This window comes from Plutella xylostella, chromosome 24 (assembly GCF_932276165.1).
Source record: "Plutella xylostella chromosome 24, ilPluXylo3.1, whole genome shotgun sequence".
Taxonomy (NCBI): domain Eukaryota; kingdom Metazoa; phylum Arthropoda; class Insecta; order Lepidoptera; family Plutellidae; genus Plutella; species Plutella xylostella.
In genome coordinates, this window is record NC_064004.1 from 1,934,742 (window position 1) to 1,950,565 (window position 15,824).

General features: G+C 39.0%; 2 protein-coding genes across 2 annotated transcripts in view; one reads left to right on the top strand and one right to left on the bottom strand.

Annotated features, from left to right (window-relative positions):
* Positions 1-5,778, bottom strand: part of LOC105380676 (exportin-7) — a 57,385-nt gene extending 51,607 nt beyond the window's left edge. Inside the window, exons 1-9 of the mRNA XM_048629725.1 lie at positions 5,652-5,778; positions 4,576-4,671; positions 3,939-4,042; positions 3,046-3,145; positions 2,341-2,448; positions 1,783-1,817; positions 1,222-1,314; positions 673-868; positions 10-97 (exon numbers count right to left, since the gene is read on the bottom strand). Coding sequence (XP_048485682.1) covers positions 10-97; positions 673-868; positions 1,222-1,314; positions 1,783-1,817; positions 2,341-2,448; positions 3,046-3,145; positions 3,939-4,042; positions 4,576-4,671; positions 5,652-5,666 — 835 coding nt within the window. The 5' untranslated portion in view covers positions 5,667-5,778. The remainder of the gene's footprint in view (positions 1-9; positions 98-672; positions 869-1,221; positions 1,315-1,782; positions 1,818-2,340; positions 2,449-3,045; positions 3,146-3,938; positions 4,043-4,575; positions 4,672-5,651) is intronic.
* A 209-nt stretch (positions 5,779-5,987) lies between these two features.
* On the top strand, positions 5,988-9,496 carry LOC119691944 (proteoglycan 4-like). Its single transcript, XM_038110675.2, has 2 exons — positions 5,988-6,260; positions 6,401-9,496. Exons 1-2 carry the CDS (start codon positions 6,179-6,181, stop codon positions 9,385-9,387), a joined length of 3,069 nt encoding a protein of 1,022 aa, XP_037966603.2. The 5' UTR covers positions 5,988-6,178; the 3' UTR covers positions 9,388-9,496.
* The last annotated feature ends 6,328 nt before the right edge of the window (positions 9,497-15,824 follow it).

Sequence of the window (15,824 nt, forward strand, 5' to 3'; positions counted from 1 at the left end):
AATAGTTACCTTCAGCGCTGCTCAAGGAGTGGTACAGTGAGAAGAACAGCTCGAGAGTGGCCGACTCTAGGAACGTGGGCCGCCATGTGGTCGGAATCTGTAATAAACAAGGAAATAATAGAAAGAAAGAAAGAAAACATTAATTTGACACAATGAACAACAAAAACAGAAAAAGAAAGAAAAATAATACAACAAAAATATAACTATTACAATATACAGAAAATATTACAATATAATACAAACAAACAAATAAGGTTGCTGTCCAGAGCGACAAATCGGCACCAGCTCAGCATAATCCTTAAAATCCTGTAATTATGATTTTTACTGCAATAATAATTTATGTACCGATTTTTCAGGTAGGTATCTTTCGCTGAATATTAACACTAGCATTAAGCGTCGCTGCCCTGTCAAACACGTGTCAGATCCATACAAGTAACTTCAGGTTTGACAAGCGAACGACGCTGTTTAAGGATTGTCGATTTGCTAATGGTCGGTGGTGGTAACCCCACTGTAGGTCGCTAATACAGCTCTGCTTACTCAATATGTAGGGCAATGGGTCGTTTTACCCGGGTCATAGGTAAGTGTTCTTGGCCATTTATGCGACTTTTAGTGTTGAATGTCGGGTGTTTTTAACGTTGTTATAACTAGTCTCAGTTCCATAGTGATCCATACCTGCACAGTACACAAGTCATCGTTGGCCTCATCAGCCGAGGTGCCGATGAAGTCGAAGGTCAAGCACGTGATGGACGCTCTCAGAGCAGCCCCGAGCAGCGCGGTGGAGGCTGCGTCCTGTAGTGACAGCTCTTTCCCTCTCGCCGCGCTTAGGAGGGAGCAACAGAGACGGAAGATCTCTAGGAGTGATGTGTCCCTGTAACCAATGAAAATGACGGGATGAATGAGTGAAAGAATCCTGTGGGCTGTGAAAGAAACCAGTTGTCACTGTTGATCTCTAGGAGATGTGTCCATACAGGTTTTCAAAATCACATTCAATAGGTGGTACGATTTACCAGTCGGTCAAATTTACTGAACTTTAATGAATAGCAGTGTAATTACCTACACGACGATGCAGTCTTCCAGTGCTTGCAGTCTTGCAGTAATTTATAATATGAAACCAAGCTTTTATTTCAGCCAAAAGCACATTATTGAAGAAATGCAAGGTAGCGTGGACGGAAACACTCTCGAACTGCTATTTTTGGTCATCTCACGTAAACAGCAGCGTACCTGAATGAAGAGGCGGTCTTCCGGTGCTTGGCGAGCGACCTGTTCGCGTCCGCCTCCGACACCTGGTTCATCTCCACCACCAGCTGGGACAGACCCACTCACCTCTGTATATACTAGTATATATAGATCTCTATATATACTTGTATATTAGAGGACAGTGGACAGACCCGTTTCGACGACAACAACAAATGTTGAGCCGTGGTGGTGGCGTAATGGATAACACGTAGGTACTAAACAATTATTTTTAATTCAGGAATTTTGCTCTTACGCTGAAGGAAAACATCGTGAAGAAACCTGGGCATCTAGATTTCCAGATGTGTAAGTACCATAAGTGCAGTGAACCCATTACAATACGGCTCGCGACCTATCACGAGAGTAGTACAAACGAATAGCGGGAATTCGCTTGCGACTCTTGCGAGTCACCTCTGACTACCCCTTCGGGGATTACAGTCATGAGCATATACGTACCTGAATGAAGACGCGGTCTTCCGGTGCTTAGCCAGTGAGCGGTTGGCATCCGCCTCCGACACCTGGTTCATCTCCACCACCAGCTGGGACAGTAGCTGCACGCCGATCGTGCACATCTCCGCGTCGCCCTGGAATTGATATATGGGTAGAATAGTATACTACTTTATTGACTAAATAGAGCACAAATAACAATTTATAAATAAAAAATATGTGGGGACATCTCACACACGGCCATCCGACCCCAAGCTAGGCAGAACCTGTGTTATGGGCATCGGACAGCTGATATATCTACACAAATACATAAATAGGTACATATTAAATATAAATATCCACACCCAAGACCCCAGTACAAATATCTATTTTTAAACAAATATCTGCCCCAGCCGGGAATCGAACCCGGGACCTTCGGCATAGCAGTCAGGGTTGCTAACCACTACACCATTCAACCGTCTCTTTTTAGATTTTAGTATCATAATCATAATCACGATCCCAACTGCTGGGGCACGGGTCTCCTTCCAATGAAGGAAGGGTTTTAGCTCTAATCCACCACACTAGCCTAGTGCAGGTTGGTGGACCACAACACAAGCAAGCTTGTGCTGAGAGAGTTCTCAGGTACCTTAACTTTCTAGATGTAGTAAAGACATTGCTTACCTGTAGGAAGGTGGTGATGTCAGCCATGACGTTGTGGAAGACATACTCCTCCTTCACCATGTCGAACCAGCCCAGCTTCGTGATGCGAGCGAATAGGGACACCAATGCCTGAGGACAAAAACATAATTAGGAATTGGTGTTGTCACTTGATGGTACACTATCCATAACCTATCGATACTCGGAGGATTTCTGGTAGCTTGATAGTCTATTGATAGTTTCTATACTATTGGTAAACTACTACTACTATTGGTATTAGTCTATTGATAGTTTCTATATTATTGGTAAACAGCATTACTATTGAAAGTATTGATGCTGGTCTTGTGGAAACCCTAATTAGTAACTTATCTTGAAAATAAATCTTCGAGATAAATAAGTTTTTTTAACCAGCCCTTGTATTACGTAGTCCCGAGTGGGATTGCTTGTTATGAAATGGCAACTTGGAGGATTATAAATAATATTTTTTACTAACTAATCTGATTTTAAAAACGTTAGTGTTGTGCATAATGTAAGAATATATTTCATTCAGTATTGTTATGTTATTTTTGTTAATAAGTCGCTAGGTTGATTCCAATTTCACCAGATAAACGTTACAGAATACAGGGGCTGAAGTATGTTTAGACTACGTTTTAAAGTAATGGGAAGAGTATCAGCTCTGGGCCGCCATAATTATCTCTGCAGCTAACTGTACCTATTTTGAAATCTTACCTGGACGACAAAGTTGGCAAGTTTGGGTCTCGTAGCCAGGTAGTTCAGGATGTAGTTCCTAATATCCAGCCGCTGCTGCACCGAGAGACTTGTCGTGGATCTGGAATACGAGAACAATAAATAATAAATAAATAATATACTTACTTACTTACTTATATATTACTTGACTAATATTATAATGTAGTGGGGATCTTTGTTTCTCTTCACAGATTTAATGAAGTTTAGTAGGCAAGAAGCTGACAACTTATTTAACACAGTAGGCTACTTTTTTAACGGAATTCCTGTGGGAACAATAGACAATAAGTTATGATCAGGGCCAATCCACACTGAAAGCTAAGAAGACCGTCTGCTCAACCAACAATTTTTTACCTTCAGATTTTGCACTAACAGTTTATAATGTTGTTTGGGACACAATGTCTTAGTATTAAAACTGTTCTTTGCTTCGAATTAGAAACAACAATAAGGCTACCTACCGGTCGGTGGACCCCAGTGCGGAGCGAGGTAGGGGAGCGGTGTGCAAGGTAAAAATTATAATGGATGTTTTTTTTCTTTGCACACCACTCCGCTACCTCACTCCGTTACTTCTTCTCTATCTATTACAAAGTTAGCGGTGTTTTACTCTAGCAGAGAGACAAGACATACCTGCTGATGAGCTTGGAGAGCGTGGTGGTGGCAACCAGCTGCCAGTAGTGGAGTCAACTTGTTTCTGTTGCACAGTTAGAGGGGTTTTACTCTAGCAGCTACCGCTACATAGGTTCTTTATCAACAAAGATATACCTCACTATATCGCGATTCACCATAAATACAGCTCTGTGATTGGTGGAACGCGCATTAAACGAGTTTATCGACGTCGATAACGAACCCATGCAGCGGCCACAGATAGACAGACATACCGGCTGATGAGCTTGGAGAGCGTGGTGGTGGCGAGCAGCTGCGAGTAGCTGGATTTGCCGCGCTCCAGCAGCGCCTGGCACTTGCTGAGCGTGTCTGGGGACTCCTGCGGGCAGGTGTCGGTCGTTAGTTACAGTTGGCATGTTTTCCGTAGAGATGCGGATAACTGAGATGTGCAGGCTATGCTGCTGAGTCCCTATTTGACTGTTACTTGTGAGCACAATGCTTTTGTAAATAATCGGTTTCTTAGTTAGTCTGTAAAATTCACACAAGTTATTTCAGATTTAACTGCTACAGGGATTGTTATTTATAAATGTGTGATGATCGTGGCAGCGGGTTTTTTAAACTAAGGCTCTATGATCTATGCCATGCATTCTTTAGGAAGAGATATGATTGCTAGTCATTTTTCTTTTACACCACTATTGCACTAGCAATTGGCCACTTTTTGTATTTGTACCTACTATGTGTAATTCATCATCACGACCCATTACGTCCCCACTGCTGGGGCACGGGTCTCCTTCCAATGAAGGAAGGGTTTAGGCCTAGTCCACCACGCTGGCCAAGTGCGGGTTGGTGGACGATATTGTATGTTATTTAGTCACTGCATCACACAAATACATATTTAGTTTTCTGGTCTACCTGGAAAGCGACCACAGCCTTCTCGGCCTGCTCGCGGACGACCGGGTCCTGCGACTCGTACAGCTGCCTGCACAGCAGCTCTATCTGTTGAACCTCCTGGAAAGAAAGAAAGAAAGAATGTTTATTAAGCACACATACCAAATGTTATAGAGAAGAATAAAGGTGAACCAAAAAGTATATTTTTGAGAAACACACAGTCTATCATCTGACTTTAGGAAACATTTAATTGCTAAATGATAACAAGAACAAAAAGATAATGTTATTTTTCATCATCATTATACAGTATGTGATGATATTACTTTGTCCAATGTTGGACATGAATTTTAACAGAATCACCAAACTGGGCTCCATGAAAGCCTCTTACAGGTCATAACTACTGTAGCTTGTACCATATTTATCCCGAGCACTCTCTGACAACTAATCTGGCTCACAACACTACTTGACTAACACCACACTAGAGCTGAACAATCAATGATCTACGAAGCTTTAAAAGCCTACAATGTTATAATATGTTGGCAGGCGTGTATTATCGCTAAGAGAGGCCTATGTCCTGCAGTGGAAAACAAGGGTTAACTGATCATTTCCTTTCTTAAAACAATTTTTTGTCCAACTGGCCAATGTTTTAAATGTTCATAAGTTCCATGTCTTCTTTTCTGCGTGGATCATGATTTCCTGTAGTTGTTTTATAGTATTTCTTCCTTCCTTTTGCAGTCGGAAGATATAACCAAAAGCTATTGCAGAAGTATTGACAATCACGCATCAATCATAATATAACCAAAGAACCGGCAAAACACAACGCTAGTATTCAATCAAAAGCAATAATACGCAGTTGGGTTTTTTACTACTTTCCTACTTAGACCATTTCGGTATTTTTTTGTATTCTAATTCGAATAATCAGTATTCGGAAACCATCAAAAACATGACCATGTTGACATCATTTTTTTCGGTAAGAACCTGTTTTAAGGGCAAAATACCATTTGTAGTCAATAATTTATAGATAACAGCATTACTTTTAGATAACAGAGTATTCAAATTAAGTCAAAATTGATTATAATTTTTATTATTTTGATACTCACCTGTTCGTCAGCCATTTTTGTTATTTTCTCGCATTTGATGTGACGTTCCGTCTAACGCAACTTTACTTGAATCAGTTGGCCGGTGGGTGGATGGAAAGAGCGTTTATTGAGCGATATTATTTATTTGGTGAAGGAACGTTATTCTGTCAATTTAGGGTTGCCATGGTCATTTCCATTTTCATCACGGTTCCAGTAGTCATTGTTCTGAGGAAATCTATGATGATGTGTTGATTATTCTGGAGGTGTCTCCAAGAGCTCCGGACTCCATCAGCATCAGCTCCAGGCTCCAGCCACCAGCCATAGAGCAGGCGATGACTGGCTTGTCTTTTAGACAATGAGTGACAGTATGAATGGCAATATCATGTCAAAATTATAGGTATTTATTTTGGTAGGTATTTATTTAATAAAAAATATAAATGTGTTCACAAAAGAAATAACTGCATAATTTTATCATGAAATTTATAGCCCAATAAAATGTGAGTTGCTTTGGAAAATTAAAAAAACGACATCATCACAGATCACGGAAAATGCTTCCAAAAATCAAGAACATCTGCAATAACGGATTTCCATCACTGTGTTCGAAATTATGTGATGCATGTCGTGTCGGCCGTAAGTTTAATTAACTACGTTACGTTGTATAAGTTTTAGGCTACTGGTTACTTACATTTGTATTAATGCTAGGCCTATAATATATCCCACAAAACGGTCCATCAAATTAAACATTAGTTTCTTAATTTGTTTCATTACAGAGTCCTCAAAGATAATCCAAGCTATTTCAATCCGACAAAAGTCAAATGACGGTAAAGATAATAAGGATTCCGACAAAAAAGACAAAGAAGAAGAAGCAAAAAGAGTCTTAGAAGAATGTTTTGGTCCCAAAAAACCAATTCTTGATGTTACTAAAGCACATCATGAATACTTCTTGAAATATTCCAAGCCACCTGAAGTGATACAGCAAGAATGTAATGTTGTAATTAAAGAGGTATTTGGAGAGGAACAACATAATACGGCTGTTACACATTCATCAATTAACAAAGACACCGACGAAAAATTGATAACTAAAATTGAAACTGTAGAAGATACAGACACAGTAGATGTAACGAGAAACAATTTGGCTGATCAAAACCAACCACTAAAAATAATTGATGGTAAGAAAGTTGAAAATTTAAATGAAAACAGTCCAGTTAATAAATTATTAAACCATAACTTAGATAACATTAAATTGGAAAACAATAAGCGAGTAGTACCCAAACAATATTTTCAAGACGATCAAGGTCATATTAAAGTTTGGCAGTCCAAACTCCATGATTATATCGAAACTGTAAAATCATATGACGCCTTACGAGCTAAAGATAAGAACAGAAATCGCAGTACCAGAGTCAATACCACAGATAAACGGCCTATGTCTACTGACACAAGTCCTCCAATCGCACACGGTACACCTATACGTTTAGAAATCGAACGTAAACCATACGAAAATGTACTAAAAAGTGAAAACTGGAATAGGGAAAATAATGCGATGAGAAATGATAATAATCTTGACCCTAAACAAACTAGTGTACCCGATAGACACAGCTTTGAAGCACACTCAGAAATGAAAAACTTTGTTTACGACCCTAGTGAAAGCTATTATAACAATGATAAAAAGTTTTCACATAATATAGGATCAATTAATGGCAAAACGAAGGACTTATCTACAAAAGCAATAGGAGATAATAATATGCCGAGAAATAATAAATGGCAAAAAAGCAGAAAAGAAATAAACCTAACGACGGAAAATGAACGAAGGTCACGTAATGTGTTTGAAAATACAGGTAATGTTGAGAAAAAAACAAAAAGTGATGGAACTGATAAGTATATTGAAGTATCAATGGTTGAAGTCGTTCCAAAAACCCAAGAACGCACCCAAGGAAAATTTTATATGATAAGACATCATAAAGTAAAAGAAAAACAATCTACCGATTCAAATGAAATAAAAAACAAAACTAAGAATGAAAATATTTCAGTGGATTTAAACGATATTGTTCGAGATATTAACCAAAAAGGTCTGAGAAAAGGAAAACGTAGGATCGTTGAAAAGGCAAACATAGTAAACAAAAGATCCTTATCAAATAAATCATACGTAGACGACACATTAAATGTGGTCAAAACTGAATCGGAAAAACGTATTGCATGGATACAAAGTAACCAACCTAATATTTGCTTAGATCTGACCCAAGTCTTAGGATCAGTCCATCACGATGTATCTACTACTAAGAGAGCAGAGAAGGAACCAGAATCTACTGTAGATATCTTCAGCTGTACGAACAAAGACCCTGATACTGTTGTTAAGGTTTACGAAGAGAATGAAGCATGTAATGAACTGGAAAGAGAAAGTTCTAAGGAAACAAAAGCTACTCATGAGTTACATGCACTTAGCGTGGTTCACAAGCATGATGTTACCGATACAATACCACAAATAACAACGGATAGCGAACCCAATATCGAAACTGTCCACGAAGCTCAAACTGCGCCTCCGCCAATTGAAAGCGAGATGACATTAAAACAAATGCTGGCTTGGCTCCGAGAAAAATACAGACGACGAATGTTTGAAGAACTTTCGTTCTTGAATGTAACGAGCAAATGTCCATGTCCTCCTAAGCAGCCTGGTCGCAACCATCCACCTCCTATACCACCGCCTAGTCCCCGCAAGATGCCTCCTGGATGCGTCCCATCCTGCACCCCACCATGCCCAGCCTCTCCCTGCCCTCCACCCAAGACCTTGCCCCGCCCGCAGTGTCCACCAAAACCTATGCCTAAAGTTTGCCCAGATATGCCCTGTTACCCAAAATGTCCACCCCCTACACCCGTGCGGCCTAAACCCAAATGCCCTCCATGTCCCTCGTGGCCTCCTGCACCTCAGGAAAAATACCCTAAGGCGTGTCCGCCTTGGAATCCACCAGTACCTCCCAAGTGTCCCCCGCACCCGCAATGTCCTCCTCAAACTCCACCCAAGAGGCCACAACCAACTCCTAAGCCAGTGTGCCCGCAACCTTGTAAATCATTTACAGCAGTTGCCCCAATTTCGCTGTGTGCAAAGTGTGGCCAGGAAGTTAATCCAAGCCGTTTGGTTCAAACATGCTTGCCAATAAATGTTTCTCCAACGTACAAGGGTAGTCTTCCGGATACACATGATTACTCGAGCTCTACTGCACCATGCCAGCCACATTTCCTCCCATTCCCTGTTACCTGTAATTTCAACGAAATTTCTTCTGAAAGTTTGCCTGTAAAGCGAAAGGCTCTGAAAAGGCGAGGACCCAGGGTAATGCCACCTGACCCTAAAAAAGGCCCTGGCTCAGGCTCTGGCTATCCCAATACATGGATTTCGTCAACTTTAGGGCTAACTCCCAGCACAGATGATTTAAGATTATTGAAAGACATTTTTAGAACTCGTTTATTTTACATGATTTTTAATTTTATAGATTTCTCACGAAAGAACATAGGCATGAGAGACATAGTGCTGGTCGGTTTTATGTTTGGGAATTCTACAGGAAGTTCGTGTGCTGGCATCTTTTTGAATTTTAGGGATAAGAACTATGATCCTTGGATTCCAATACCTTCAATGCTAGCACCAAATATTGAAAAAGATACAGAACAAAAACCATATGGAAAAGGTCTTCCCAAATTGCCTTCTCCGAAATTCAAACCTTGGGAACTGAACAAATCCTTTAAACGGAAGCCCCCAAATCAAAACTAAATTTTAATGGTACTTACCTACTACATTCATTTTTATCTCACCAAATAAAAAATTTCAATTTTCGTTTTAATAGTTAGAACGTTAGATAATAAAGAATGGTGCAAAGTAATATTTTTTTATTCGTGAGATTATTAACCCGCAGAGCAAAAGTTGTTCAGATTGACCACCATTCGGCTTAGGCGGCTTCTAGACTATCAATTGTATTGCGCAATAAAATTGACCGTTTGGATTCAAAACGCAATTCAATCTCATTGCACAATTAAATACATTGTACAATATTATGTTTCCGCCTTAGCCCCTACTCGGTTGTATCATAACCAGGGATTAGTGGTTGACTTTTGACACATCCGTCAAGAATTTAATAAGGAGATGACGTAACTATAATAGGGAACATGCAAGTGGTTCAAATAAGGGTCAAATATTATTTATAATAAACTTTGTTATTTCATAACTACGACTCCATCAATATTTTTGATTATAATTTATTTTTGAGCAAGTAAATGAAGTTGAAAAGTACAAAAAAAACTTCGGTAAATTCTAACTTCAGGGAAACGTCACCCATTTTCTTAGGGCGGATTTGACGTCAAAATTCTTTATATATCAATCTCAGAATAATAACTTCTTTGCGTTTACGGCGGAAGTTAAATAAATGTCAAGTGTAAACAAAGAAATGTTAATGTCACCGAGTGTTTGTGATGCTCGTTGTGATTAGATACGATGGATCACATAAATATTCTTCCAATAGATCCTAGCCTCCTTTAACCTCTCCACTTCTTGTTTGATATGCTTGTTTGTTTGCAAAGTTTAGGACTTTTTATATTTTTTGTTGGTAGTGTATGGGCTGCCACTAGTTGTTCTATTGTAATGAGGCGTAAACAGCCATTCGCTAGTCAACGAGCCACTCAAATATGCTCCATATAAAATTAAATTTGTATTGTAAGTATTATGACATGAACATGACACAAGTTGCTCTTTCTACTTTTAGGTTATAATGGCAGTCGTTAGTATATTTCAAAAGTTGTTATTTTTTTCTAAATTATGTAAGTTATGGAAGAATTCTCGTAATCAGAAGAACTGGACACATTAAATTTATTACGCAGTATGAACGAGTAAACTGTGGTCAGCTGCGGAAAAGGACAGCAAAGACTATTGAAAAGTCGAGAGCCACATGGAAAATGGAAATGGAGCCGATGGAAAACCACAACCATCCTGTAAATAGAGATATATGATAGAGTGTGATATGATTACACTGATTAGTAATAGTAGTTTTTATTATAAATAAAAGATAATATGTATGTATGTATGTATGTATTTTTGTAGAATTAAATTCGGGGATAATCATGTAGCATGTGAAAGAAAACATCGTGAGGAAACCTCAATATTTAGATTAAGCACATTTAGATATGTGAACCCACCAATCCGCAGTGGACCAGCGTAGTGAGAAATGGTCCAAGCTTAGGAAGGGGGTTTAGACCTTTGAGATATGCACAATGGTTCCATTCAAGAGAGCCAGGTGCAGGTTCTTACACCCCCACAGATAATAGAATAGAATGACCCACTAACCCTAGTCTCTCTTACTGAGAACCAAAGTTACAGTAAGTACTACAAATATTACTTTATATTCATATTGCCATAATAGCGTAATATTGTGTACAAAGGTCCTCTGGTTTGCGCGCTTCCATTTCAAAAGACTAGTAGCTATTTAGGAGCTCCCATTACAAAACAGCCACTGGTCACACTTTATTACCATTACAAAACAGCCACTGATCACACTTTATACACTTCCTTTTTCGTTTGTTACCATGACAACATTGGTTTGTTGAAAATACAAAAGTACTCTGTGATTACTTGATTAGGTAAAAAATCTATGCCGACTGACGGGACTCATTATTCTGGGCCGTGAAGTTAAAAGATTATGACGTCACACCAGCCCGCCATCCTGACGGGAATTTCAAAGTGGTCGTGATGGTTGTAATTTTTTAACTTTCTTTAAAATACCTTAAATTACTTATTTTGGCGTTGAATTTTTTTTCACTATAATAAAGTGATAGAAAACTATCCAATAAAAGTATTTAAAAAAATTATGCATATTCCCTATTGATGAACCAATCCCTGGTTCTGATCTAAATGAGTACCTATGGCGAAATTGGGGCTTACCCCCATCATTTTATTTTATTTATTAATCATATTAAATTCTTGACAGATAAGTATGTCAAAAGTCTACCACTAATCCCTGGTTATGATCTAACCGACTATGGCGAAATTGGAGCTTAGTCCCATACAGAATAAAGTGACGCTAATCAGACTGGCCAATCCTTTCACCACGGTGTATACCACTTTTGCTAGACCCTGTTTTAACTCACACAGTCATGTGCACTCTTATTCTGAGACTGAGTTTTGAAGCTGGCAACACTACTTATTGTCCGACTTTAGCGTATGTGGCGCGAAAAATAAACAGTGAAAGCCAAAAGCTATTATACTCAAATTATACTAAAATGCCTCTGTGGTCTAGTGGTAGAAGCTTCGCTTCATGACCCAGAGGTCCCGGGTTCGATTCCCGGGTGGGACCATCAATTTGTGTTTCTAAATTGTGGTTCTAAGTTTGGTTAGGACATAGAAGGCTGATCACCTGTTGTCCGAAACAGTGAAACGATCCATGCTGTCGGATGGGCATGTAAAGCAGTCGGTCCTGCGCCTAGCTCTCTCCAGTCGTGTCGGTCGATCCGTCCCATTGGGCTATGAGAGTGATGGAACAGAGAGTGCTCCTGTGTACTGCGCACACACTTGGGCACTATAATCTACTCCTGCGTAGATGGCTGATCTCAATTGAGATTGGCCGCCGTAGTCGAAATTCGGCTAGGAGGACATTATACTAAAATGTAATAACTTGTTTTTATCTTACGTCTGTACTGTATTGAATTTTAAATGAAAAATAGGAATTTTCAAAATGAGAGTAATGAAACAATATTTAAAAAATCTGAATTTCAAGTTTATTGGAATAATAGGAATAGATAAAAATTAGCACCTTAAAAAAAACCTAGGTATCTGACTACTTATAACTACTTAACTGTGAATCTTTTTTTAATAAAAACAGTGCATATCAAACTTTAAACCGATGACTAAGCGTAGTCATGCTTCGCTATCGCTACTTCTTTTCACATTCTACATATTTTTTTATGAATCATAGATTAATTATTAATTCCGTCTCCGTAGTCTCCGAAGCTGAAGGGTTACTCTACACTCACGAAAAACGAACGAACGAGAGCTGTCGTGCAATCGGCACGTTTGATACAACGAGATAGAGTCGTGGCTTCGTTTCGTAATCCTAACTAATATTATAAATGCGAAAGTAACTGTCTGTCTGTCTGTCTGTCTGTCTGTCTGTTACTCTTTCACGCCAAAACTACTGACGAATTTGAATGAAATTTGGTATACATATGGTATAGACCCTGGGAAAGAACATAGGCTACTTTTTATCCCGGAATTCCCACGGGAAAACTTTTTAAGGCGAAGCGAAGCTCGCGGGCACAGCTAGTTCATTATATTCGTTCATAATTTACAGTAAGTATAGTTAAGATGCTCGAGGAGTTTCTTTCGCTATTTTCTCCCAGTGAATGAGCCTTTATTAAATGGTGGAATAGTACCTAATATTATGACTATCGACCAATAATGGTAGGTACTGTGAGTACGGTCATGTGCTCCCTTTTCATAGAAACAATGCTTCTGAGAGGGGCCAGATTTATCTGCCTTGTACAATTTTACGTCGAAGAAAATGATATTATATTCTATAGAGTGGAGAGGGTTCACAGCCACGGCTCCCAGCCTGTCCTGGTGACGCTCAGTATCCTCGGCTCTGTGCAATGACGCAGCAAACAGGTTACCTGAAAATTTGTTTAAATAAATTACAAAAGAGGTACTTAAAACATTATTGTTTCAAACATAAATCTGTCAGGGTTTGATTATATAGCTGCCAGACTTCCAAGGCTGCGCGGATTGAGCTCTTTCCAACCATAATCACATTTACGTACTAGATTTTAGTTGACCTTCTAGTACGGGTTTTGCAATTTACGAAAACGAAAAAAGCTTCTGCGTACATTATCTGTCAAAAGTATCATGATACTTTCCGCTAGAAGCGCCACTTTGTATGCGAGAAAACGTAAACTTTTACACTACTTTATAGTTTACTACAAACTATCAAACCTGTATTAGACGTACAGTGCTCCAAAATTGATAATGCTTATAGAAATATTTGACAGATCGGTTGTTTTCAATTATGTGACATATGATATTGACTCCTATTTCTTTCGAACAAGGTGCAAAATGCAAGTGTTTTTTAAGGCTCTTACGATTTAGTGATTCGGGTGTGAAGATCTGCATGTGCATTATTAATTTTGGACACTTGAGATTCGCTTCACCCGTGAAGAAAGTTTTTGCGGCCCTAAGCATATTTTCAGTCCCCCTAAGTGCCAATTTCACCATAGTGGGTTAGACAGGCATAACCGGGGATTATTGCTGGACTTTTGACATGTCTGTCAAGAATTTAATATGGAGATGATGACGGTATAATTTATCAACCTTTCCCTGGTTACGATCTAACCGACTATGGAGAAATTGGATCTAAGCATACTTTTTTACGAGGAAACGGCTAAACCAACTTTGATTAAATTTCAAGCTCGAATTACTTATAATTTTAAATACCTGTTCTTCAACAGCATACGTTTCCTTCAGCGGCACATCCTCAAAGATCTCAGTCAGGAGTGCTATGTATTTATCTGCGTGCTTGACTTTTATCGTGTCTTTTAGAACATCCACAGTTACTTGATACGACAGTCGCTTTCCTTTCAAAATGTCTTCTATGTATTGCATCTGCAACAAAATATGATGGTAATTTCACGTTTTAGGCTCTATAAGGGCGACGCCCCATTGGTGCGTTGTGTCGTCGCTGTCACAATATTTTTTATGACAGTTCATTCGGGATAGCGACGCCATGCAAAGTACCAATGGGTCTCACCCTAAAAGATAACGCTTTTTTTGTAGAACAAGTAAATCTTGAGTAGTGGTGATTAAACTGAATAGATCTCAGCTCTCATTCGTGAGATCGTGGGTTCAAATCCGGCCATGTATACTCTGTCCATGTTATTATTGGTTTTTAGTAGTGTTGCCACGAATAGTGATTTGGCCGAATACCGAATATTCGGCCGGCGCTCTCAGCCGAATACCGAATATTCGGCAGGTGATCCAGTATAATTCAATAAGTTAAAGTTTTATTTAAAGAGTGTTCTTCTTAATCTTACGGCAGATCCGTATAACTGGTTGACCACCAGTTGTACCAACTCGAATCAGTAGCCAAACCTTATATATTTTGTAAAAAAATACCTGTGTCTCAGTAGCAGGTATTGTATATTTTTTGAAGAAAAGCGCAACTGTCGCAAGCGCGCTGTTGTATTCAGGTTTTCGCAATTAATTACTGTTTGATAGTTAAATGTTTAGATTAAATTGTTTTTTTTATTCCTTTTTGTAAGATATTTGTTACTTTTTTAAGTATTCGGTTTTCGGCCGAATACTACTTACTATTCGGCCGAATACCGAATACTGAAAAAACTGGCCGAATAGGCGGAATACCGAATAGTTGCCGAATATTCGTGGCATCTCTAGTTTTTAGACATTCGAAATCTCATATATATTTGACGACTGCAAAGGAAAACCAACTTTACTTACCACACATAAGGAAACGTCAAAAATACAATAACATAGTGGAAGCTTTATAGGAGTCATTTGTTACAGTAAGTTCCATTGGAATGCATTGGAAATATTCACTTTTTCATTGCTCGTGAGTGTATAACATGTACGCTACACCCTGTATATAATATTACCTTCTTCTGAAACTCGTTGCTCTCATATTCAGGCATCCATTTGAACAGCATCTTGACGCTCGGAATGAGGAGTTTGTGCGAGTCTCGGAGACTGCCCAGAACTGACTGCAGCCGGCTTTCTAGTACTGAAAATTGTTATTATTGTTATTGAATTTCTGATTTTATTCAGCTCGGTTGTTAACCGGTATTAATTATGCACACGGGCCTAAGCCAAGTGCGCATCATGTTGGGAAGTTGTTGATGGTAAAGATGGATTGTTAGGTATGTTGGGTTGGGTCATTTTGTTAGAATTTCCGGACTATTCTGCATGTGTTTAATATGGCTGCTTTTTGTAATGTAATGTAGGTGTATGCGGGTAGTTGCAAAGATCTCAGAGATTGATGTAGCTGTTTTGGTATGACCCCTGTAGTTGATAATACAATCGGTATTATCGACGCCGATTCTAAGCGCCACATTCTAGTCACTTCATCCCTGAGATCCGTGTATTTTGCGAGTTTTTCTGAAATTGTGCTCTGTAGGTTGTGTGTATTTGGTATTGCTATATCTATGATCTGGGCAGTTTTT

Coding starts and splice junctions, on each gene's coding strand:
- LOC119691944 (XM_038110675.2), top strand. CDS start 6,179: ATGCTTCCAAAAATCAAGAACATCTGCAATAACGGATTTCCATCACTG. Junction 6,261..6,400: donor TGATGCATGTCGTGTCGGCC/GTAAGTTTAATT, acceptor GTTTCATTACAG/AGTCCTCAAAGATAATCCAA.